Source organism: Thamnophis sirtalis, unplaced genomic scaffold (assembly GCF_051295495.1).
Source record: "Thamnophis sirtalis isolate CommonGarterSnake01/CBP01778 unplaced genomic scaffold, rThaSir2_p1.2 scaffold_7, whole genome shotgun sequence".
Lineage (NCBI taxonomy): Eukaryota > Metazoa > Chordata > Lepidosauria > Squamata > Natricidae > Thamnophis > Thamnophis sirtalis.
In genome coordinates, this window is record NW_028261387.1 from 72,263,584 (window position 1) to 72,289,454 (window position 25,871).

A 25,871-nucleotide genomic window follows, 5' to 3' on the forward strand; every position below is an offset into this window, starting at 1 on the left:
GAGGCACAACGTAGAGCTCTATATTCCAAAGTTAAAAAATGACTACTGTATTTCCCACAAAATAAGAGAGGGTCTTATTTTATTTTGACCCCCGAAATAAGCACTTGACCTTATTTTTGGGGAGGTCTTATTATTTTTGAGGTACAGGAGGCAGTGAAGGTGGTCACCTCATGGCTGCTGCTATTGCAATATTTTTGGGGAGGGCTTATTTTAGCGCATGCACTCAAAAGCCCAATTAGGCTTATTATATTATTATGGGAATAGGGAGCCTGGGATTTATCTGGCCAAGATAGCTGGTAATTTCTGATGATGCTGGTGAGGAAGAGGTCCATCGAGCCAGATTTTCTCCTAAGCAAACCCTTGGTCCTGAAAAGTGAAAGGCAAGATAAATAATCATGGTTATTCATCTAGAGCAGCACAAACGTTGAAGATAATATCTCACCCCTGAAATTTAAACTTGTGGTTTGTAATTTTATATGAAACTGGCCAGTGTCCTTAGGACTAATGGGTTTATATCTGTGTGTGCAAGAGAGAGGGAGAGAGAAAGGGAGAGAGAAAGGGAGAGGGAAAGGGAGAGGGAGAAGGAAAAGGAAGGGAAGAGGAAAAGGGAGAAGGAAAGGGAGAGGGAGAGGGAAGGGGAGAGGGAGAAGGAAGGGGAGAGGGAGAAGGAAAGGGAGAGGGAGAGGAAAAGGGAAGAGAGAATGAAGGAGAGAGGGAGAAGGAAAAGGAGAGGGAGAGGGAAGGGGAGAGGGAGAAGCAAAGGGAGAGGAAAGGGGAGAGGGAGAAGGAGAAGGAAGGGGAGAGGGAGAAGGAAAGGGACAGGGAAAGGGAGAGGAAGAGGGAAGGGGAGAGGGAAAGGGACAGGGAAGGGGAGAGGGAGGAGAAGAAAGGGGAGAGGGAGAGGGAAGGGGAGAGGGAGGGGAGAGGAAAGGGGAGAAGGAGGAGGTTTTTTTAGAATTGTTAGAAGTTTTATTGCAATCTTTTTCATTTTAGTAAAATCAAACTGTTCACTATTTCCACTTGCTTCTCAAGAAAATTCTTGCTCAATTTACTTTTTGCATTGCATTGTTATTGACAAAAATCTAATCTGAGATTTTATTCCCTTGTGTCATATGTTGAAACAAACTGTGCAAAACTATTAATTTTATTAAAATTTGAGGCTTTTTTTCCTAGAAATTTGCTCACCTACAAGGCAATACTGTAGTACTTTGATTTATTATCTTCTTAAAAAGTTATGGCATTAATACAGAAAAATGGAAGGCAGTGACGTGCGGTGAGGTTTATGCCTGGTGAGGCAGAAATTTTTTTAGACTTGTGGACTTCAACTCCCTGAATTCCACAGCCAGGCATGCTCAGTTCCAATTTAAAGTGACAGCATTTGTTTTTCTCCTTTGCTAAATAAGTTTCCTTCTTTCTTTTTCTTTTTCTTCTCCCTTCCCCTCCTTCCTCCCTCTCTCCCTCTCAAACACACAAACACACAAAGTTGGATTGGAGGGAGTCAGGGAGACCACAGGAGGAGGCAGGAAGCCAGTCAAAGAGCCATACTGGAGCACACACACTTTTCCCCAGCCCCGGAAGGATCCAGCCCAGCTTCATTGATTACAGGTTTGAAAAGACAACGTGGCTCTGCCTGCAATCAAACTACACTTGGGGAGGGAGAGCACTTACCTCCAGCCTTTGCCCAAAGCCCTGCACCAGGAGGATGAAGTTTGAATTCCTCTCCCTCCCTCCGACCCACACGTACCTTTTCCAGCTGTTTCAGAGAGGATTTCAACTCTGCTCTTGCCTGCCATCATGAGAATAAAAAAAATGTAAAAGAAAAAAGACAAGAGCTGAGGTCAGGCTAAGCTAGTTGCTGCCAGAGCCACCATGGATGACTCTGCTTAACTGTTTAAAAAAGGCTCTAAAAAGTGCCCTCTACATGAGGAGGCAGGAGAACGACGTGCCTCATCTACATCAGGAATTTTTAGGCTTTTAACCCTTGTTTAACTCTGCTTGAGTGATCATAAAATGCCTAAAGTCAGACAGACTAGTTGAGGCACGTCGTTCTCCTGCCTCTTCCTGTAGAGGGCACTTTTCTAGAGGCTTTTTTAAATAGCTAAGTACTAAGCAGAGTCATCCATGGTGACTCTGGCAGCAACTAGCTCAGCCTGACCTCACCTCTTGCCTTTTTCCTTTTACATTTTTTTTTGCTTTTCATGATGACAGTGGTAAGGCTCTGCCTCCCCTGCCTCCCCTGACTGCACATCCCTGATGGAAGGGACCTTGAAGGTCTTCTAGTCCAACCTCCTGCTCAGGGAGGAGACCCTATGCCATTTCAGACAAATGGTTGTCCAGCCTCTTTTTGAAAGCCTCCAATGATAGAATGCCCACAACTTCTGGAGGGAAGCCATTTCATTGCCTGATCATTCTCACCGTTAGGAATTTTCTCCTTGGTTCAATCAAACCCAAAGGCCATCAAATACAAAGACTCAACCTTATTCTGGCATTATCACATCAAGCTCCCAAAGCCATGGTGACCCCTAATCTTCTGGTGAGTAAAAGGAAAAGAAGAGAGAAATACTTTGAGACTTGCAAGATTCTGAAGATAGTGATGGCCCTTCTAGGCATGCTTCTTGTCTGGTCTACCTCACAGGGCCAATGTAAAGGTTCCTGTATTGTGTTGGCATGGCAACTTGTTAGCCAAATTTAGAAATTTGGAGCACTTCAAAGTGATGAGAAAAACAATGGTTAGATCTGTCAGAAATGCTTGGGCGAGGGTGTGTATGGACTAGATGACCTACAAGGGCCCTTCCAATTCTGTTAATCTGTTAGTCTTTCAGTTTCTCTTAAAGAATTAACTGGAAACTACAATCGCCCAGTGCAAGACGAGTTCATCTTCAAACTTACAGTTTAGCTGACGGCATTTCAGCAACACCTTAAAAGGGGATGGGGTTTGTGTAACTGTAAAGTGTGGTGTGAAATCTGGTGGTTGGGATTTATCTGGCCACAATAACTGGAAGTTCCTGATGATGCTGGTGAAAAGGAGGAACAGCTCCATCCGTGCCAGGATTTCCCCTAAGCAGACTCTCGGTCCTGAAAAGACAAGGAGAAAGAGGAAAGCCAGGCAGATTCAGACAGCTGGAAGTTGGCAGCCTGTTGCAATTCCTTAGACTTGTTTGGTTCACTGCAGTATGATCCCAAATCTCATGACAGTTCCAGAACTGAAATGCTCAATGATTAAGATCAAATTTAAAGAAGCTTTCCAAGATTAAAAAAAGGCCATAAAATCATCTAGCAGGATCATTAAACTCATGCTAAACTCAAGAAACTAAAGAGGTCTGTGGCTTGAATGTTGTGACTCAGTCATGGTGAGAAGTATGGAATGGTTGACTGAATGATATATTGGGCCAAACGGAAAATATCCTAGAAATAAATTTAGCAGAGATATTTCCAAAGTTGGCGAGGGTTTTTTTGCCTTCCTTCTTTTATTCTTGAAAAAATGGATGCGGTGGCTCAGTGGCTAAGATGCTGAGCTTGTCAATCAGAAAAGTGGGCAGTTTGGTGGTTCGAATCCCTAGCGCTGCATAATGGAGTGAGCTCCCATTACCTGTCCCAGCTTCTGCCAACCTAGCAGTTCAAAAGCACATAAAAATGCAAGTAGAAAAACAGGAATCACCTTTGGTGGGAAGGTAACAGGGTTCCATGTGCCTTTGGCATTTAGTCATGCCAGCCCCATGACCACAGAGACGTCTTTGGCCAGCGCAGGCTCTTCAGCTTTGAGATGAGCACCGTCTCCTAGAGTCAGGCACGACTGGCACGCATTTGAGAGGGGAGCCTTTATCTTTACCTTTATCCTTGAAAAGACTCACCTTCTCAAATGAATCTTCAATTCTTTCCTCTCTCACTTCATTTCCTCTTCTCGTCTCTGATTCTAACCATAGAGTGCAGGTACTTACCTGTCTCTTTCTTTCTCCATCATAGAGAGGGAGAGCACAATAAATGTGTAAGAATACAGGCACTCCTCAACAGTTCATTTACAGCACTGAAAAAAATGGCTTCTGGCTGTTTTTCACAGTTACAACCATTGCAGTATCCTCATGATCATGGGATCAAAATTGGCAACTGGTTCATATTTATGATGGTTGCAGCATCCCAAGGTCATGTGATTCCCTTTAACAACCTTCTCACAAACAAATGGGGAAGCCAGATTCACTTAGTAACCGGGTTACTAACATCAACTGCAGTGATTCATTTAACAATGGAGGCAAAAAAATTTGTAAAATGGGGCAAAATTCACTTGACAAATGTCTCACTTGACAACAGAAATGTTGGGCTTGATTGTGGTCATAATGTGAAGACTATCTGTATTTAAGTGACTCAGCCCTTCTTATCAAGGTCCATTTTTGTCAATAAAGCTTAGGTTTATTTTTATTTCTGGGCTGCAATGATGAAAAACTTCCTTGCTCGCCATAGTGAAATATTCCATTGCTGAAATTCTTTCAGTCTGCCAGCCTTTTCTTGCAGTCCAGGAAATTCTCATTTAGCAACTACAATTGGGACCAGCAACTCAGTGAATGAACAGGTTAGTTGCTAATGAAATGACAAGTAGGCTTATGATCTGATTCCAGCTTTGCTTTTCATCACAGACATGTGTTCTTTTCATTACTGCAAAGTTACTTTTCCATCACTGTTGTAACAGTGAATCATCACTAAATGAGACAGTCACTAAACGAGGAGTACCTATAAATCCTATTAGAGAAACATCTCCTGGAGGATCTTACTTTAGAGAATCTGTTTCTCAACTGAGGCAGTTACTAAGAAGGCACAAGAATTGTCTGAAGGGGGATCAGGAATTTACCATGTCCCAACTATCTCCAAAGAAACTTTCATGCAGAAAACACCCCACAAGGCTTTCACAGATGCAGGAGATGATGTCCGTAAAGTGAATTCTGTGACCAGAATGAAACATTTTTTAGCTGTTCTGCAATGATAGTTTTCAACATGGTCCTCTGTGATTCTTTTCGGTTCCCTTTTCCTAGGGGACATTGACGCGTAATCAAAGCCCAGGAGCTGACTTCCATGAATTTCTAAAGAAAGGTTGGGTTGTTTGGATCATTGTGTGGTGCAAGAATTGTCAGTCAACGTGTGCATGATACACACACAAAGACACAGAGAGAGAGAGAGAGAGAGAGAGAGAGAGAGAGAGAGAGAGAGAGAGAGAGAGAGAGAGAGAGAGAGAGAGAGAGAGAGAGAGAGAGAGAGAGAGAGAGGAGACAGGGAGACAGAAATAGAGACAGAGACACAGAGAATGAGAATGAGACTTCACCTGCTGAAGATGGCAAGAAAACTTCATTCAGGAAGTTGGAGGGTTGAAAGTTAAAAGTGTTTGTGTGTGTGTGTGTGTGTGTGAGAGAGAGAGAGAGAGAGACAGAGAGACAGAGAGACAGACAAATTCACCTGCTGAAAATGCCAAGAAGGCTTCTGGTTTCACAAACTCTCCCTCTTCGTTCAGGAAGTTGGAGGGGTTGAACTCATTTGGAAACTTCCACTGTGATTTATCATGATGGGCAGACTGGATATTGACAAAAACCATGGTGTCCTGCAGAAGTAAAAAAAAATAGGTCATCTTGAAGAAAAGCCTCATTATTAGACATGGCTCAGGATGAAGTTCCAAATAGACCCCATTGAGATATGGTTGAAGGACAACAGATGAGGGTGGGAAGGAGCAGGGAGAAGATCTGAACATTGCTGAACTCGGTATTAGAAAAAGAGGAGTGAAGGACCAAGGCAGGAGATGTTGTCACCATGAGCTACTCCCCCACCAATCCTAAATAAGAATGGCTCAGATGTCAGAAACTGGTCTTGTTGAAAAGTCTTTATGGAAAGACACACTCCCCATTCCACCCCTGCATATTAACGTGACCCGTCAAAACCGCGCTCCACAAAAGCGCGGTCGACGAAATCGCGTATGTGACGTCATCACAACGCGACGAAAAAGATCGAAAAATTGAAATAAAAATTAAATTACAGCAAGCCGATTCACATAAAGGTAAGCGTTAGGTTAAGGGTTAGGGTTAGGGTTAGGTTAAGGGTTAGGGTTAGGGTTAGAGCGTTAGCGTTACGTTTAGCGTTAGGTTAAGGGTTAGCGTTAGGTTTTTCGTTAGGTTAAGGGTTAGGTTTAGGGTTAGGTTTAGGGTTAGGTTAAGGGTTAGGTTTAGGGTTAGGTTTAGGGTTAGGTTTTGGGGGGGTTAGGGGAAGGTTTTCGCTTTATTTTTACATTTTTCGATCTTTTTCGTCGCGCTGTGATGACGTCACATACGCGCTTTCGTCGACCGCGATTTTGTCATCCACGGTTTTGTGGTGGAACCCATATTAATAGTCATCTTCTTCTTTCCACATCAAATATCAGGATGTCCCTCAATTTCTTACTCTCTTTGTGATAAAGAGAGAGAAAGAGATAGAGAGACAGAGACAGGGACTGACAGAGACAGAGACTGACAGAGAGACACAGAGACAGAGAGACAGCAAGAGAGAGAGACAGAGACAGTAAGAGAGAGAGAGAGACGGAGACGGAGACGAGAGAGAGAGGGAAGGAGAGAAGAGACAGACAGACAGACAGACAGACATAGGCAAAGGCGCGACAGAGATCTCACATCAGACAACTACAGATTTGCATGGAGAATTATCCACACTACACAACTCAAACTCAAAGGTTTCTATCTTTACCTTGGGAATTTTGTATCCCAAAAGTTGCACATCCTTAGAGGTTTTACGAGAGATTCCAAGTGGAACTACACTTGATATGCGTTGGATTTCATGAATGACGGCATTTGTGTAGGGCAACCTTATACGATCCTCGTGTTTCAGTCTTGCCTTGTTTCCCACCACCGTGTCTATTTCCTTCCAGCATTTCTCTGAGGAACAAGTAGCTCAGTTACCTTCTGAAAACATTTCATTGACTTTAAGTAGACATTGGTTTGCTTCCAAGTACTGTACACAAATTATTGAATTTCCTACCATGATACTAACTCCCTTCTTTCCCATTTTACATAATTGGTAGGGCACCATTTCACAATTCTCTACCTTGGATCTCTGGAAAGGCCACCAAATAGAGGAATGCCCACTGCAGTGTTGCTGATGTTGTGTCTGTTCCAGCAATGATTAGGTCAAACAATACGCCTCGTAGCTGCTCTTCTTCAAAACTTGAACCTTTCCTCTCTGGCTTTTGAGAGTTAAAACAAAGAATGGAAACAGGATTTTTACCACCTCTGTGTTCAAGGAAAGAGAAGGGGAGGAGGGAGGGGAGGAGAGGAAAGGAAAGGAAGCTTTGTCCTGAAGATTTTATTCTGAAAAGTATCACTAAAAAGGGAAAGGAAGCAGGAGATGGAGGAGATGGAGGAGGAGGAGGAGGAGGAGGAGGAGGAGGAGGAGGAGGAGGAGGAGGAGGAGGAGGAGGAGGAGAAGCAAGCAAGCAAGCAAGCAAACAGCAAATCTTCAAATGCCCAAGTTTCTCCAAAATTCATCAGGGCGAAAACAGTTCAGGAATTTAATGATGAAAAGGTGGTGTTCCCCGAGTTTTCTGGCTGGAGAGTTCTGGGAGATGAAGTCCATTTGTCTCAAAATTGCCAAGGTTAAGACACTCTGCTCTACAAGGACTCTAGACAGATCTTCATTTAATTGATATATATGTGTGATGAATGAATGGGTGGTAGTTGGTTGATAGATGGATGATAGATGGATAGATATATAGACGGACAGACAGTTGATAGATGGATAATGCACGTAGGAATCTTCAATTAGATATTTCATCGTATATGGCTTTATGACTAAAATAAACTGATTTGATTTCATTTTGGGGCCATCAACACAAGAGAGATACTGCAAGATAGAAAAGTCTTGAAAAATATTAGTGAGCCAGTTCACATAATGCAAAAGAGCCAATGTGGACTCTTGGCTTTGAGTTCCTTTCAGTGGCTTTATAACTATATATTTATAGTATTTATAGCATAATAGATTTATATTGTCTGAAATTCAGATTCAAAGTGTTTGATTTTAACAGAGAATGTTCCCTTTGCTAGGCTTATAGAAAAAAGCTAAGCAAAGACCCATAGCAGGACCCGAAGAATTTTCTCATATTTCCTTCTCCTTGGACAAGATGCATAAACTGCACAAATTCCAAAAGAGTCACACTTAATTTTTTTTAACAAACAAGAGAGTGGGGGGGGGGGAGAGAGAGAAAGAGAGAGGTGTTTGTGGTATTTTAAATACCAGACTAAATCACAGCCATACACCAAAAAACTATTGTACTTGTACAACTTGTTATGTTAGAGAAAGAGATGTGAGTTGAAAAAAATAGAAGATACAAATCAAAAACAAGAGTAAGAAATCTACCTTCTGGATTTCTTCTAAATATGCGTCAATGAAATCTCGGGGTTCTCCAGGAGTCAAGGTTGCCTTGTGTTCCTCAATTTGTTTTTCAAGCAAAGTTAACATTTCACGGGCTTTTATTATTATTTTCTGATGAGGCAGGGGAAGATTTCTCACTAAGGGCACAGCATTGTAAAGCTGCCAACAAACAGAAGAAAAGCCAAAAATGGTTATTTAGATCATGGCGGAGTCTTTGCGGGATATATAAGAACCATGGTGGCAAAGTGGCTAGCATGCAGTAGTGCAGGCTATTTCTGCTGAGTGCAAGCTGCCTGCAATTTGGCAATTCAAATCTCACCGGGCTCAAGGTTGACTCAGCCTTCCAGCCTTCCAAGGTGGGTAAAACAAGGACCCAGATTGTTGGGGACAAGAGGCTGACTGAGTAAACAGCTTAGAGACAGCTGTAAAGCACTATAAAGTGGTATATAAGTCTAAGTGCTATTGCTATATATTGAAAGATAAAAGAAAATCCCTAAAGGGTTCATATAAATATTTCTCATAGTTTGAAAGGGAGTCAAATGTTTAAATAAATGGAAACTTAAATATAGAACCTAATTCAAAGCCACTTTGGGCAGTGCTGAAGGAGTTGGTCTAAAAAAGACAAGAGATTGTGAATTCTAGTCCCATTTTAGGCATGAAAGTCAGCTGGGTGACTTTGAGCCAGTCAGTTTCTCGCAACCCACAACATCAGGAACCAATGGATCCTGAAGTTGTGGGGAAAACACTAGAAGAAGAATTATACCCCATTACATTTGCTGTTATTCAAGAGAGCCTTCACCCACTCTTCCTGGCACTCCGATGAGATGGTTCCATAAAACAAAAGGCTTCTAATTGCAAAGAAAATCAATTTCCCCAAATGGGTGAGACATTTCTCATTCAAGGTCTGGTGATGGTAACATCAAGAACATTGAATTTCAATTCCCCACCCAGCTGTGCTTTAAATCTGAATGTTTTTGTGGATTCTCATTTAGTATACCAGAGACCAGGGTGCTGCCGGCAGTTTGATGTTTTGATGGATAAGGTCCAACAGGTCTCTCAGGAAGATGCTGTCATATTCAAAACGTTTTCCAAGCATTATGGTGGAAAGTATGTTGCCGACCGCACTGTCGATAAACTCATAAGGATCCAAAGGTGCCCCTGCAGAATAAAACGAAAGAGATCACTATAGATCAGGGATAATTTTGGCCACACAAGAATTAATTTTTGCCACATGAAAACCTGGGACAGTTGTGAAGGACTGAATCAATAGGGCTGTGAAGGTGCATAGGCTTACATGCTCGCATATATACATATACATATCCTTGGATATGATTATTCTACACTATAATGCTCATATTTATAAAACTCAGTGCCTCTGTGAAAGGTAAGGATGACTACTGCATTTGTGGTGCAATCAGAACATTGCATGTGTTGAAGTTGTTTTAACGCAAACCAAAGATGCCTTTTAAAAAACAAGTTTACATTATATTCTTATGCATGCCAGTGCTGTGTGTGAGGTAATTTAAGGTGGTTCTGACAAGTGTCATCGGCATCTTCATATCCGGTCACATGGGCAGAAAGCCACTCCCATCCGATCACATGGGTGGCAAGCCACTCCCACAAAAGAGGCCACACCCATAGAGTAGGTTCGAACAATTTTTGAAACCCACCACTGATATACATACATACAAACAAATGAAAAAATGGGGGGGGGAGAATAGCAGTTGCCTTCAAAATAAAAGCAACCACACAGCGCTGCAAAAGGACAGCTAAAGGGCTGGATGTAGCCCTGGGGGCAGTACAATGCCCAGATGTGCTATAGATCCACTCTATTGCATTTTCCCTTCAGGTAGTTGCAATAAGTTATCTCTTAAGCCAGTCTATGAGTTGCAGAGAGATCATCAGAAGGATACAAAGTAAATCCACTGTGGAGTCTAGTGCTCACAATGAATTTGCCATAGCTGAGTCACCAGGATGAAAAAGTATCTGCTATTTTCAACCATTTTCTAATAATGTCTCTGTCTGTCTGTCCGTCTGTCCGTCCGTCCATCCATCGATCCATCGATCCATCCATCCATCCACCCACCCATCTATCTATTTATCTTCATATAATAGTGTGAGAGGAAACTTGGAGTCCTAGACTATCATTTCAATATGAGCCAGCAGTGTGCCGCAGCTGCCAAAAAAGCCAACACAGTTCTAGGGTGCATAAACAGAGGGATAGAATCAAGATCACATGAAGTCTTAATATCAATTTATAATGACTTGGTAAGGCCACACTTGGAATATGGAATCCAATTTTGGTCGACAAATGTGAAAAAGATGAGGAGACTCTAGAAAGAGTGCAGAGAAGATCAACAAAGATGCTTTGGGGGACTGGACTGGAGGCTAAAACATAAGAACAGTTGGCAAAATTGGGTATGTCTAGTTTAATTAAAAGAAGGATGAGGGGTGACATGATAGCAGTGTTCCGATATTTGAGGGGCTGCCACAAAGAAGAGGGAGCCAATCTATTCTCCAAAGCACCTGAAGGCAATGGGTAGAAACTAATCAAGGAGAGACGCAACCAAGAATTAAGGAGAAAATTCCTGACTGTTAGAACAATTAATCAGTGGAACAACTTGCCTCCAGAAGTTGGAAATGCTCCAATACTGGAGGTTTTTAAGAACTGAATGCATAACCATTTGCCTGAAGTGGTGTAGGGTTTCCTGCCTAAGCAGGGGGTTGGATTAGAAGACCTCCAAGGTCGCTTCCAACTCTGTTATTCTATTCCATTCCATTCTACTCTACTCTTCTCTACTCTATTCAATTTGTGTATGTGTGTATGTGTAATTGAAGAAAAGTTAAAATACAAAAGACCAAAATATTGGGGAGGAAAGAAAAAACACAAGCCATAAAAATGACTTTAAAAAATATGTATGCACATAACATCCTCACTAGAATGCTGATTAATATAATACAATAATGTTAATCTCCCACAAGGAGATGGTCATCTTTGATACTTCATACTTCTGGGGAATCATCATACTGCAGGAGGCTACCAAGACATCTCAGGGTCAATATGAAGCACGGGGAAACAGAATGAAGGCAAATATAGGTGTTGTAGGATAATGTTGCCGGATTCAGTCTGGGTCGATCACCAGGACCAGAGGTTTCGTTTTCCAAGCTTTCAGACTCATGCTGGAGCCCATTCTCCGGGAACTTCTCTCTCACAAGAATGTGTGAATGGGGAACATAGACCAGCGTTGGTGAATCTTTTCAGCACCGAGTGCCAAAACGGGAGGGCATGCACGTGTGCAGGGTAGTGCCGGAAACCAGAAGAGCAGCTTCCTGGCATGGGTGGATGGGAACACCGAAAACCACAAGAGCAACTACCCGGCACGCATGAGCTTCCAGTTTCTGGTATGCACATGCTTAATGGCCACCTGTTCTTCTGGTTTCTAGCACTCTCACGCACATGAAGACCAGTTGGCCAATATGCATGCGCATGCCAGAACCCCAAGAGCAATGGGTGACAGCTGGTGTGCCTGGAGAGATGACTCTGAATGTCAATTCGGGCACACATGTAGAGCCGAGGTGGCGCAGTGGTTAGGGTGCAGTACTGCAGGCCACTTCAGCTGACTGTTATCTGCAGTTCAACGGTTCTAATCTCATCGGCTCAAGGTTGACTCAGCCTTCCATCCTTCCGAGGTGGGTGAAATGAGGACCCAGACTGTGGGGGCGATATGCTGACTCTGTAAACCGCTTAGAGAGGGCTGAAAGCCCTATGAAGCGGTATATAAGTCTAACTGCTATTGCTATTGCTATTCACTATCACGGACATAAATCCAGTAAATGATGGCAAAGAGTATTCCATGAAATCAAAAGTTGGTGACTAGTTTCATTTTCTAGGATTTTAGACATGATGAAACTTCCAACGTAACCCCAAATTTCTATCAACATTCAAAGCATTCTGCCAACCCAGAACTAAGCACTTCAACCTTAGAAACATAAAAACAGAAAATAAAACAAAAGGTAGGTCTTATTTTGGCCAATAGGGCTTTGGATTTTATGCAATCATAATTCTACGTTTCTCCCATTCTGCACCAGTCCACCAATTCAATGGCCAACCTTGAAGCCAACTGTGTCCTATGGAAAAGGGAGCAGCTCCAAAATGACAATTCCCAACCATCCCACCCTCACCCGGGAGAGCTTACTCATGTTCTCGGTAAAAGCCTGATTCAAATATGACGCCTCCTCCAGGATCCTTTCCTCCATCAGATTTTTCCCCACGCCAAAGTTTCTGAAAACCATCAGTGAAAACTTCCTTTGCTCCTTCCATACTTCACCATAAGGCTGTGCGATTATGCCTGTCAAGTCAAAGATTGATACAGGTAAGTCCTCGACTTACAACCACAACTGACCCCAAAGTTTCGGTCGCTAAGTGACACAGTCGGTGAGTTTTGCTCCATTTGATGACCTTCCTTGCCACAGAATCACAGCAGGTATTAAGTGAATTATGCAGCTGTCAAGCAAATGTGGTTTCCCCATTGGTTTTGCTTGTCAGAAGGTTGCAAAAGGTTGTTGGAAGAAATATCCATCTTGATTCAGTTTCAAGTGAGGAGAAAGACACTGGAAACATGGAGGCTGTCTGGAAAGATGGTTTATTGATGTACAGGACCACATGGGTTTTAGGTTCTGGACAGCTGACCACATGGAGTGGAGAGTGAGGGTTATTTATACCCTCTCTTGGGCCTTGCCCTTGAGCTTCCTGTTCCTGTGCAAGCAATGTATTCTACTGGTTGTCAGACTCCCGGGAGGCTATGAGGGGTGTCAGGCCTGCAGCCATCTTTTCTTTTGGATCTTTGGCCTGCCACACTTTTTATTATTATACTATGCATTTTCTATTGTGGGGAAATGGGAGGGGGGATTGTAAGGAGTAACATACTATGTAGCCATAACAAAATTCTTTCTAGAAAGCCAAGGTCATCAATTGTCTCTGCACCTCTGCACCTGACCAGAACTGGATGTGTGGAACTGCCAGCATGGCAATGGAAGATTGGACCATGTGATGGACTTGTGGGTGTGGGGGCAAGATCTTGAACTTTCAACTGGGTGGGGAAAACCAGGACGCTTTCAGACTCAGGTTTTCTCACATGTGCCAACATGGTTCTCTTAATAAATTAGAACTTTGAGCAATACTTTGCCTTGGACTCCAATTTACTTTTGGATGCTATTTGGAATGCTGACACAGGGGTATAGCTAACTTTTTAGGCTGTCTGAATTGAGTTTGGTTGAACTTTACTGGGTGATGTAATGTCCCCAGGTGATTTCGCAATGCAGGGAGCCCTGTTGCTAGATGTGTAGAGGGCTAACCCTATCATGTCCTGAGGGTCATGTCTTAATCCGTCATCCTGGAGCTGAAGGTCTAATTGTCTTGTAGACAGGCTGGCCCAATCTTAATGTGCACCAAATACCTGCTGGGGGCAGGGAGCTGCTCTTTGTCTTGAAAACCGTGGTTCTCCTTTTCTCATCCAGGAAAATATAATATTCTGCCTTTTTAACATTTCCCATTTCCTTATGCCCCATCATCCCCAAACTCAAAACCAGCGAGCCAACTAATGTGCTGAAGCTGGCCAGGCTAAGGGCTAGCCAGATGAACACCTGGTAGACAGAATTCTCCCCACCCTGTTTTCCTCCCCCAAAACTAAGGTGAGTCTTATACTCTAGTGCATCTTATACTCCAAAAAAATACAGTAACTTGAAGAGGCATTCAAACTGCTTGAAAATTGTATCATTACCTTTTCTCTTAGTGACCGTATCAATAATGTAAAAATCTGATCTGTCAGCAAATTCTATGCCTTTTATCACGAGGACTTCTTTCGCTGGAAGAAATCCGTGAGTTAAGACTATAGGTTTGCTTCCAAAATAAAAAGAGACGACAGGTCCATGTTTTTCTGCAAACTGAAACAAAACAACAGGATGAGCGAAGAGTTACTAGGAAATCATTGAGAACCAATTGCTGCAATGATACGACCAAGGTGATGAACTTAAAAAAATTACCTGTAGCTCCATGCTGCTCCATTCTTCAAAGTGATCCACTGTTACCCTACTAAACTTGTAAGCGTGTTGTATGCAGAACTTTCACAGGATTCCTTAGTAGGAATATTGTACCATATTGTAGAGGGGAAAGGATTTATTTCTAGATAACAATACAACTCTTCTTACTGCTTTTTAGCATTGTACTTCTTAACATATAGATTCACTTAGACAAGGAATCACTTTGTTGTCACTTTAAATGTACACTAATCAGCATACATTAAAATGAAATTTCATTGCATATGGCTCTCAAAGGGTCACGACTTCCAATATACACAACATAAACATGACAATAATATAAATAATGAATGAATAAATAAACATATACCCAACACAGTCTAGATCAGATGTATAAGTGTACATTGCGAGCTGACAAAAGACTCATTTCAATGTGATATCAAAAGGCCATACTATTAGAGTGGATAGAATACATAGAATAATGGAATGGAATAGAATAGAATTCTTTATTGACCAAGTGTGATTGGACACATAAGGAATTTGTCTTCAATGCATAAGCTCCCAGCGTACATAAAAGCTATAAGTGATAAATATGAGCATGGTTTTCCAGCAACCTCATTTTTATACTTTGTTTACAACATGATTCCACTTCAATGTCTAAATAACCTTTTAATTTTCGCTGTTGGGCAGTAAGGTAAAGGTTCACCTCTAGGGGGCAGTGCTCAGCTCCGTTTCAAAACTGAAGAGCCAGCACTGTCCGAAGACAGGTCCGTGGTCATGTGACTGGCATGAATAAATGTCAAAGGCACATGGAACGCTGTTACTTTCCCACCAGGGGTGGGTTTCAAATTTGTTTACTACCAGTTCTGTGGATATGGCTAGCTGGGGGGGGGGAGGCATATGACTGAGTGGTCGTGGTCTACTTGATGTCACTCATGCACACATACACACATAGCCACACCCATAGAACCTTGAAAATTTGTTTTGCTAGCTGGGAGGTTTCCCCGCTGCTGCGGCTTTCAGAAGAAGGAGGCAGGGATGTTGGCTGGCATTCACTTCCCTTACCTCTCACTGCCCACTCGCCCCCTTGCTGCTTTCCCTGCCAGCAGCCCAGCTAAGCAAGACAGGCGGGGCCCAGACTGCAGCTGGTGGGGAGTGGGCGGTAATGCTCCATCCTGCAGGGGCGGCGGTGGCGAGCGGGATTCACCGACAAAAGCACGCCCGACAAAACTGCGCCGACAAAACCGCGGAGACAAAAGCGCGAGTTCTAAATTGCGCTGAAGAATGAACACAGAAGCGCGCCGACAACAGCGCACCGACAGAAGCGCGCTCTAAACCTAACCCTAAATGTAACCCTAAACCTAACCCTGAACTTAACCCTAAACCTAACCCTAAACCAAACCCTTACTCTAACCCTAAACATAACCCTGAATCTAACCCTAAACCTAACCCTTACCCTAACTCTTAACCCTGAACCTAACCCTAAACCTAACCCTTACCCTAACCCTAAACCTAACCCTTACCCTAACCCTAAACCTAACCCTGTACCTAACCTTGAACCTAACCCTTACCCTAACCCTAACCCTTACCCTAACCCTTAACTTAACCGGTTCACCGACCCTTACCTTAACTGTAATGGCACTTCTGTCAACGCTCTTTTGTCGGCGCGCCTTTGTGGGTGCGCTATCGACATCACGGTTTTATCGCCGTGGTTTTGTCAGCACACTGTTGTCGGGCGCGCTTTTGTCGATTCACGGGAGAGCGGTAAGGGAAGCGAGCAAGCCCTGTGCTGTGGGACAGCCAGCCTTCCCCGCCACTGCACCCTTGCCTTCCACACAGAGCCCCTGTCGATGGGGTGCCTCCCATTTTGCCCCATGCATCCCCCCTCCCCGCTGCCGCTGCTTCTACAGCACCGAACAGTTTGTGCCCCCTCCCCATGTCCCTCAAAGCCAACATAGATGTTCCTTTGGGCAAGCCATTGAAGCTTGGCTCTTTCGTTCTACCTCCCCTTCTGATCTCTCCCATCCAGCCCCTCTTACACACCCACACCCACACACCCTTACCCTAACCCTCTCCCCGTCGAGATCCGGACCCTTACCACCCTTCCGGCTTTCCGCAAAGCTACTAAGACCTGGTTGTTCCGGCAGGCCTGGGGCTGTTGAATCTTCCAGCCCCATCCGAGGTATGAATGTTGCTCTTTTTTTAAATTGTCTGTCTTTTTACTTTTATTTTGTACCCCCTCCCCCAGATTGTTAGCCGCCCTGAGTCTCTCGGGAATAGGGCGGCATACAAATTGAATAAACCTTAACTTTAACCTTAACCTTAACCCTGCGCTTGCCATGGTGCAAGGCAAGTGCAGCCAGGGAGAAATCAGGGGGAGAAACAGGAGAAGCTCGGCTTTCTCCTCCCCCTCCCCTTGATTTCTCACCAGCTGTGCTCACCTCGTGCCATGGCAAGTAAGGCGGCTCTCAAAGAGAACGAAGTGTGTGGAGTGCTTCTTCCAACAACTGAGAAAGAAAGAAGAGCCGAGGCCTCAGCTGTTGGAAGAAGTGCCTGCGCCCACTTCGTTCTCTTTAGAGCCGCTTTGCAAAATGTCAGAAAATTCACCATTTTGCACGGCAGCTGTCAAAGAGAATGAAGCAGCCATGAGCACTTCTTCCAACAGCCAAGGCCTCAGCTCCTCTTCTGTCCTTGGCTGTTGAAGAAGTGCTGAGCCCACTTCGTTCTCTTTCAGAGAGTACCAGGCAGATGTCCTGGGACTGCTGCACATGTGCACTGCCTGCTCTCCTGGAGCACTTAATTCTTTCTCCCACTGCCAAAAGAAAGAATATCCCACTGTCCGTTGGTGCTGGTGCAGTGTTTAAAATTTTAAAAAAACAATTCCCTCTAATTGCATAATAGAAATTTAGCATCAAAGTGACAGAATGGAATTGCAATGTTTACAAAAAAGTGAAAGCAGTGACTTCCAGCAGCTGCGTGGCCTTTTTTCCCCTTCTCCAAAGAATTTGAGATTTTTTAAGGTGGTTTAAATAAATTTCTGGTTGGGAGGAGCCAATGTCGCAATGTTACATTGTACGGATTCAACTGTACAAATCCGCCGATGAAACTTTTGCCCCTGGATGGTCCGGTAGGACCTAAACCATCCCGAAGAGATGGTTACTGGGAAGACAAGACCTTGCTGGTCACAGGGACATCGCATAGTCTGCAAACAGGCAGCCCCACCCCTCCGGCTGACATAGTTGGAGATGGCTCTAGAAATAGAAAAATGAAAGTATTTCCACCTGGTGAGGGTTTTTTTTTCTTTTCTTTTAGAAGATTGCCCTAAGAAACTCTTTTCTTAAGCAAGAACAAAGCAGCGTATTTAATCCCTATTGGACTGCCTTAGAAAGTTTTTTGCTCTTGCCTGTAACAATCTTTTGTGGATTGAGTGATTGCAATGTTTCCGTTTTTTCCGCTTGAGGTGAAGGGATCTTTTTTTCTTTATTTCCCTTTACTACTTTAACTTTTTTGGCTTAAATTGAAACTCTTTTTACTTTAATAAATTTCTTCTTCTACTTGTTACAATATCATATTAAAGATACTTAAGGAAAAAGGTTTTAAAATAGTCGAATCTGCCACTTGGAAGCCCAAGTCTGAAGCTTTTTTTCCTTCGCTGTTGTAACAATGTTTCCTTTGTTCACTCTTATCTGACTACACTGACTGTGCAACAGAAGGGTTTGGAACTTCTCTTTAAAACCTGATAAAGAGCCAAGGTCACAAATAGTGGTGTATGGAAAATATTTTGGCAAGAATTGGAAAAGGAAAGAAAAACTTTAGAACCCTTCTTCTTTGAAAACCATAAAAGAACATTTGTTTAAGACTTAAAATAAAAATAGATATATTCTTCAAAATCTGAGACAGGCTAGGGTGGCAGATAATACCAAATTCTTCTTCTTGCTTTTTCTTTATATTTTTCCTTACTCTAAAAAATGAAGCAATACTCAGATGTAGAAAAATTGATAATTCAAAACATTTTGGCTGGACTTCAAAAGGATTCTCAAGTCCTTCTTGACAAGAAACGGGATAGACTATGGGGTATCACAAAAAAAGATGATGGAGTTGCAGCCCCAGAAATTAAAAAAGCGAATGAAAATACAGAAAACAAAGATAAGAACTCAGATGAACTTATAAACGGAGTAAACGTGAGTGAAGGTGGAATGAAGGGAAGCTGGAAAAGTGACTTTGATAATTTGGTGCTCCACCCCAAACTCCAAGATGTAGGAGAAAAAGAAAGAGCGAAAAAGATGGAGTTAATAAAACAAATCTATTCAGAAATAAACCTAACAACCAAAGTTAAGCTAATAACAACTCAAGGGCAACAAAACCACATGAGAGATTGTTTAAGCTTCAAAGTGCAGAGAGAAATCTTAAACCCTGGAAAGGTCCTAGACAGAGAATTGACACAACAACTGGCGAGAGAGGAAAGACCATTTTGTTACTGGAAAGATACTGGCTAATAATGCCAGTTGATGGAAAAAAGCTAGTTAATTTTTGATGATTATTAAGTAGAGATTTTAGTACCTTATAGACAGTTTTAGATTACCATTGAATGTTTATCCATTAACATAAATTTACTATGATACTAATAGAGAAATAATAACCCTAGTTAGGATAAATAACCAGGCCATAAAAATGCTAATGTATATTTTGGGTGATTGTCAAGTAGAAGTGTTAATATCTCTTAGATTGTCTTAGATGTTTAATGTTTATTTTCTTAGCATATAATTAACTAATTTGGGATTGAGGGAAAAGTCCTATAAATCTTATTAATAAATCATTGTTTAAAGATGGCTATAAAGTTATAATATTGTGTGGGACTGGAGAGGAGAGGTGAGATAAACAGTAAATAACCTTTAGGTAACTACAATAATAACAATGAAATGTTAATGGACAATATTTAATGATACATACAGGTGTGTTACTGGGGGGGGGGGGAGGAATGCTTAGATATCTTACTTAACCTAATTAATTTTAGAATATAAAGGTGCAATGTTATTGGAGATCTATTGAAATTGCAAATGAATGCCATTAGGTGGTTGTGTCTTCTAACATAAATGATTCTAGATAAAAACATGTTTAAACAATGGTAACTAAATGAGAATTAGGGTACAGGGATAGTAAAATACATAACTTTTCTTTCTTGACTTAAAATGTACAACCTGATTTGAATGAAGCATATGGAAGGATTATGGAAGAAACACACGGAATATATTTGTAACCAATCGATACGCTTTCAACAAAATGTAACGAAAGATTATTATTTTTTGTTTCTTTTGTTTAACTAAAACAATAAAAAAATTGTCAAAAAAAAAGATTTCTGGTCTAGGAAATACCTGACTCTTGGAATTCAGCTCAAACATTCAAAACTCCTCCACGCAATGCAAATAAACTCTGGAGAATCTTTTGGAAGCAGCTCAATGTCTTTCAGGGTTAGGATTGCCCGGAATCAAACCATGTTGTTTGTATGTTGATGATTTATATTGTGTTTATTTGTTTCCTAGTTATGACTTGATAGCTTATTAGTAACCTTGACTATTACTAAGTGTTGTATCTTTTATTCTCGACGAATGTATTTTATTCTCCTTACGTACACTGAGAGCATATGCATCAAATTCCTTGTCTGTCCAATCACACTATTTCTCCTCAATCGGCTGCAGAGTGTATTTTCAATCACACGCATAAAAATTTAATAGATGCAACACCGCTCAGCCAGCTTCCTTTTAAAAAATGCGGCCAAACTGACTGCTTTTTTGCAAATTGACTCCACGGAATTTAATATAAGAGCAATTAAGGAGCCTTACCTGATCAAAGCTCTTCAGAGGGTCATTAAGATTAAACTGAAGCAGATTCCCAAGCAGGGGCAACCGCCATGGCCCAGGGGGAAAACCTCTTGGACGTTTGTTTTTCCAAAACCAGAAGAATAGGATGGAAAGAACGACCAGCCAGGTGAAAACTGCCATATTCAAAGAAATCTGCCTTTGTGTTTCTCTGCTGGCAAAAAGCCAAAAAGAAAGCTTATTCCCTCAACACTGAGATAACATTGGGTAATTGCACATTCGACACTGCAGCTGAGACCAGGGCTTGGTTGTTTTTCATGTTTTACTCTATTCAGTTTTATAATATTAATGTGGTTTTGTAAGTTTCAACTTTCATTGGGAGACTTCCCAGCAGAAGTAGCATTCAGACAATTCTGACAGGTTCTAGAGCAGTGTTTCTCAACCTTGGCAACTTGAAGATGTCTGGACTTCAACTCCCAGAATTCCCCAGCCAGCGAATGCTGGCTGGGGAATTCTGGAAGTTGAAGTCCAGACATCTTCAAGTTGCTAAGGTTGAGAAACACTGTTCTAGAGAACCGGTAGCGGAAATTTTGAGTAATTCAGAGAACTGGCAAATAGGCTGCCCCAAATAGGCTGCTCCCAGCCCCCCCTCCAGCTAATCTTCTTTTGTTGCCCTGAATAAGAGAACGGAGCTGGAAAGCAGGTTAGTGGGGAGGGGAGGGAATGGGTACTTTGCAGTAACCTTCTCCCAGGAGGACCCCCCCCAACAACTAAGATTTAAAACTGAAGAAAAATACCACCACCACCCCACCCCCGCTTCTTTACTACAACTTGTATTTTGTTAAGGTGACCAACTTTTTTACAATGAAAAGGAGGACAAATAAATTGAACAAAAATATATCGTAAATAAAAGAAATATTTTATTCATTGCAATAATGATACACTATAATATGCAGGGGTGGGTTTCAGGTGGTTCGCGGCGGTCCCCGTGAACTGGTTGGTCGGCGAACCCAGAAGTAAGTAACTTCCGGGAACGCCGAAAGATCCACCTGCCCGCCCGCGTTTCGTACCCGGTTTTGACAAGTTCTGCGCTTCCACACATACGCAGAACGCATACAGCTCCTGCGCGATCCTCCAGGAGCAGCTGGAGCATCGCACAGGTGCTAGTATGCATCCGTGCACTGCGCGCGTGCACGAGGACGCCGCCGGCCCCATTCCAACCGAACCGGTTGGAACGGGGTGAGAAACCCACCCCTGATAATATGATATATGCATTATAAAAACATTTGTAACGTTTTATATTTTAATTATGCTTACATGCCTGTTGATTATTATTTAGATGAGTACTTTTCCATTGAATTAATATTTTTTGTCAATGTATCATCTTCTAACAATATATTGGAAATATCTGAACAAGAAATATCCTTCATATTGAATTTTATGGCAAGTGCTGCAGCTAGCGTATCAACATTCAATCTTGATTTCTCACTTGTCCAAAAATCATTGGCAATTGAAAAAACTCTTTCAACTGCTGCATTAGTTCCAGGGCAGCACAACGTAAATTGAACAAGTATAAATAAATTTTCACATGGAATATGTTCATTTTTGAAATGGCTGAAAATGTCCACCCATCTTTTATCAATTTCAACTTGTTGGTTTTCCCATTGTATTATTTTTTCAGAATTTAAATATACATTCAGTCTTCTAATTTCTTCAAAGAGACAATTGTCATCTATTTTAATGTCTGGCATTTCTTTAGATAAAAACTCAACACAAGATTCGATTTCTATCCAATATACTTGCGATGAAGTCAAAAAACACCATTGAAAACTGTTATTTCCCGTGATGTTTGTTTCAGACCATTCTTCGATATATTGAAAACATATTTGGTAAAAGTTCTGCACTTCTTTGATAAACTTTTCCGTTATGCCCGGATTTGATCCCTCAAAGTCTGACAATTTTCTTTTTATAATTAAAGGAAGAAATTCATCTTCAAATCAAGATTTATATTGAAGGATAAAGTCATTCAAAATAAGACTAACTTCCGTAGCTGAAATGTGTTCCCCTTCAATCTTTTGAATTACTTTGTGAAAAATAGATGCTTGATTATGTACAAAATACATTAATATCTCAGATATTTCATTATTGAAAAACGATTCCAGGATTTTAGGACATTTGTCTAAACTTAAAAAATATGAACAGAGAGGCCCAAATAATTGTAGAACACGCTCTACAGCAGGTGTTAGAGCAAGCTATCTAACTTTTGAATATCCTAAAAGTTTTTTGTATTCAACATTCGCTTCTTCACAAAATTGTTTTAAAGTAGCCACACGAATGGTAAAATGACTAAAATACAAATAAATTGTAGTTATTATTACTTCTACATCAATTGGCATGGCACATGGCACCGTGTTGATTGTATTTGACTGTGGGAAGTTATCATCCAGCCCTCTCCCAGAAAAATGAAATATCCTAGGAAATATTGAAAAGGCAGAATATTTCTCTGGATGTGAAAAGAAACATGTTTCAAAAGACAGAATAGTTGCCTATAGCTTTCTGCCCATCCCCAGCTAATGGGCCATTAAGATGGCCAGCCCAGCCCACTTTACATAATAAAGACTTCTCCTCACTGCAGCTGTAGGGGGAAGGGATATTACTCAACTGACCACAAGGCAACTGAGAACTCATCACAGCCTAGAGAGTAGCCCCCTGCATGGCACCAAGGGAGTCTGACAACCAGTCAGAATACATTTCTTACACAGGAACAGGAAACAGAGAGGTGGGACTGAACAGGGTATAAAAGCCTAGCAAGCCCCTTCCTCAGCCCTTCTCTTCTTCTCCATCAACATTGAAACATGTGATCACCTTTTCTGGTCAGGGCTCAAGCCATGTGGCCCTGTCCAACAATAAACCATCTTTCCAAGCAGCCTCCATGTCTCCAGTGTCTTCTTCCCCACTTGGAGCTGAACCCAGAAGGACATTTCTTTCAACAATTGGCGACCCAGATGGGACTCCAAGCTAACCTAACAAATGGATATGGCCCAGGTAAGCCTCCCATGCCGGCATAGACCCCATTGAGTCTGAGGGTGGACTTTATCTTGGCCTTAACCATTGGATCTAGGTTTTAAAGGGGTTTTGAGTTTGAGCTCAAAGGCTGCCTGGAAAGAAGGTGAGTACCTTTAAATTTTAATTCTCTAAAGTTTAATTTTAAAGCATGGCAAAGCATGGGAGATGTGTGTATGCCTGCATGTGTGGGATCCTTCTTCTGAGCACAGCTGGATCCTGGTTCCTCTGTGTGTTTTACCAAGAGAGCCTGGAAAGTATTAGGGTCAGGCCAGAGCACAGGACCTTCTTTTAGGGAAAGGAGAGTGTGTGTGAAAATGGATGGAAAAATGAATGAAAATTTTGTTGTTGCTGTTGTTCTGTGAAAGCAAAAAGAAAAAGCAAAGGCTCATTGTGTGTAAAGAGAAAGAGGTGCAGGTACTAACTGTTAAAGGGAACAGAGGTCCTCTGCAGATTACCTTTTTGATCTGTAAAACCCTAGCGGAAATTCCCTGGAAGGAAGGGACCGAATACTTCATTAGGGAATTTGAAGTCCTTCCCAGAATCTTTTTTTTCTGAAAACTTACGGGGCGGTGGTCACCCGGCTAAGCCAAAGTGAGCCCTGCATGTAATGGGTCATGGGAAGCGTTAGCTCGAGGGTGACAGGAAAATCCCTTGGAGATTTCCTAGAAGCCTGGGATGCCAGGCACATGCCTATCTTGGCAGGCATGAAGGCAAGGAAATCGTGTGGGAAATGGGCTTTGCTGAAAGATAATACAGGAAAACTAATTTGACTACATAAAGGTACTTAAAAGAAAGGGAAAAATGTTGCAGTTTCTTTTTTCTCTTGTCTCTTTGTCTCTTTGTCTTCTATGTAACCACGTGGTTTGCTTGTTAAGATTTGTGCCTTCCCTAATTTAACAGATTTGTGCTAGGAATGTAGGATGTGAAAACCTGAGAGTTCTGTTTTTTTCCCTTCTTATTTTCTTCTTGTTCTTGTGTAAATGTGTGCCTGTCTTTGTGCACCCTCAAGGTAATTGTAACTAAGATGTCTCTGAACCAAAAGACAAGGATTTTAAAGTGGTCAATGAAAGAAAAGAGTAAACTGGCAGAAATTGCCTTCGCTCAGTTTGTTGCCCCCCTCCCCAAAAAAAACCAGAGTACAGAGAAGTATTTTTTCCCCTTCTTTCCTTCCCTTTGCCTTAAAGTAACAACCCAGGAAATGTTTTAAGTTCATTTACAGGAAAAGTTTCATCCTTGCTTAAGAGCCAAGGTGGCGCAGTGGTTAAATGCAGCACTGCAGGCTGACTGCTAGATCAGCAGTTCAGCGGTTCAAATCTCACCGGCTCAGGGTTCACTCAGCCTTCCATCCTTCTGAGGTGGGTAAAATGAGGACCCAGATTGTTGGGGGCAATATGCTGACTCTCTGTAAACCGCTTAGAGAGGCCTGAAAGGCCTATGAAGCGGTATATAAGTCTACTGCTATTGCTATTGCTTCTATCGTGTGTTTAAATGATTTTACCTGTTTATTTCCTTCCTGAAGCATGTGAATCCAGACCCCATCTTGCATCTGTGATATCCCCATAATGTTACCAGTTTATCTGTTTAGTAACTGATGATTTTACCTTTTTTTAATTCTCCCTGCAAGCTTTCTACCCACACCAAGCCCCTCCCTTACCCTTAATCCCTCAACAATGCCTTTTCTGTGGGGGAGGGAACCTTGTTTTCATGTTTTTCAGGCTTGGAAGATTTACTCTTCAGGTGAGTATATTTTTTTTCCTTTTGGGGGAAGGAGGAGAGTGTTGCCTTGTGTGTGCATGTATAAGATGAAGGAAATTCCTACTAAAGGTTTGCCTTCACCCTGAGTAAAAAAACCCTCTGCACATGCCAACCTACTCGAAACCTGGTCTCTAGAAGACAGTTTTGATTTAGATTTTGTAACAAGTTTGCTGATTTTCTGGCCACCCTCAGATGAACTGAAGAGAAGTTCTACCTGAGTTGCTTCCCCAAAGTGACTAAGGAGTCCACAGAGATATGTTAGAAAGCTGTTAATAGTTGTCTTTTAAAAGAAAAGTAGAGCTCAAGCCCCACCCAGATGCAAATGATGTGTTAATAAAATATCTATATATCTTGCTCTTTAAAACTATGCCAGTGTGCTGCTGGGAGAGCTAAGAGTTTGGACCTTTAAAACTATGCCAGCGCTCTGCTGGGAGGACCAACCTAGAACCCTGGCCAATGCAAACAACGTGTGGACAAACATCTCTATACATTGTCTGTATAAATCTTGACCTTTAAAAATATGCCAGCGCTGCTGGGAGTTCAAGATATATAAGAGTTTGGATCTTTAAAAATTAGCCAGCGTGGGCTGGCAGATCCAATTTTAAAACGGAACACCCCAGGGCAGAGACAGGTATTAACCATCTAGTGCATAAGGAGATAGAATGGGCGTAACTTCGAGAAAAAGTAAGAAAGTTAGCAGGTAATGAGGTAAAGCCTGACTGAATGGGAAGACCTAGGTAATTGGACTTGATTACTTTGATGTAATGTCTGTTAAAAAAAATTCTTAGGTGTGCATCTAATAACATGTAG

At 42.0% G+C, this 25,871-nt stretch overlaps 1 protein-coding gene across 1 annotated transcript; it reads right to left on the minus strand.

The window, feature by feature from the left end:
• Positions 1 to 260: 260 nt before the first annotated feature.
• Positions 261 to 20,449, minus strand: LOC148044717 (cytochrome P450 2J5-like). Its single transcript, XM_087720389.1, has 10 exons — positions 20,265 to 20,449; positions 14,169 to 14,331; positions 12,585 to 12,737; positions 9,386 to 9,546; positions 8,374 to 8,547; positions 7,066 to 7,204; positions 6,709 to 6,896; positions 5,440 to 5,581; positions 2,890 to 3,075; positions 261 to 366 (listed from the first exon to the last, which is right to left on the minus strand). Coding segments are annotated over exons 1-10 (1,467 nt in total). The 5' UTR covers positions 20,424 to 20,449; the 3' UTR covers positions 261 to 364.
• Between the last annotated feature and the right edge of the window lie 5,422 nt (positions 20,450 to 25,871).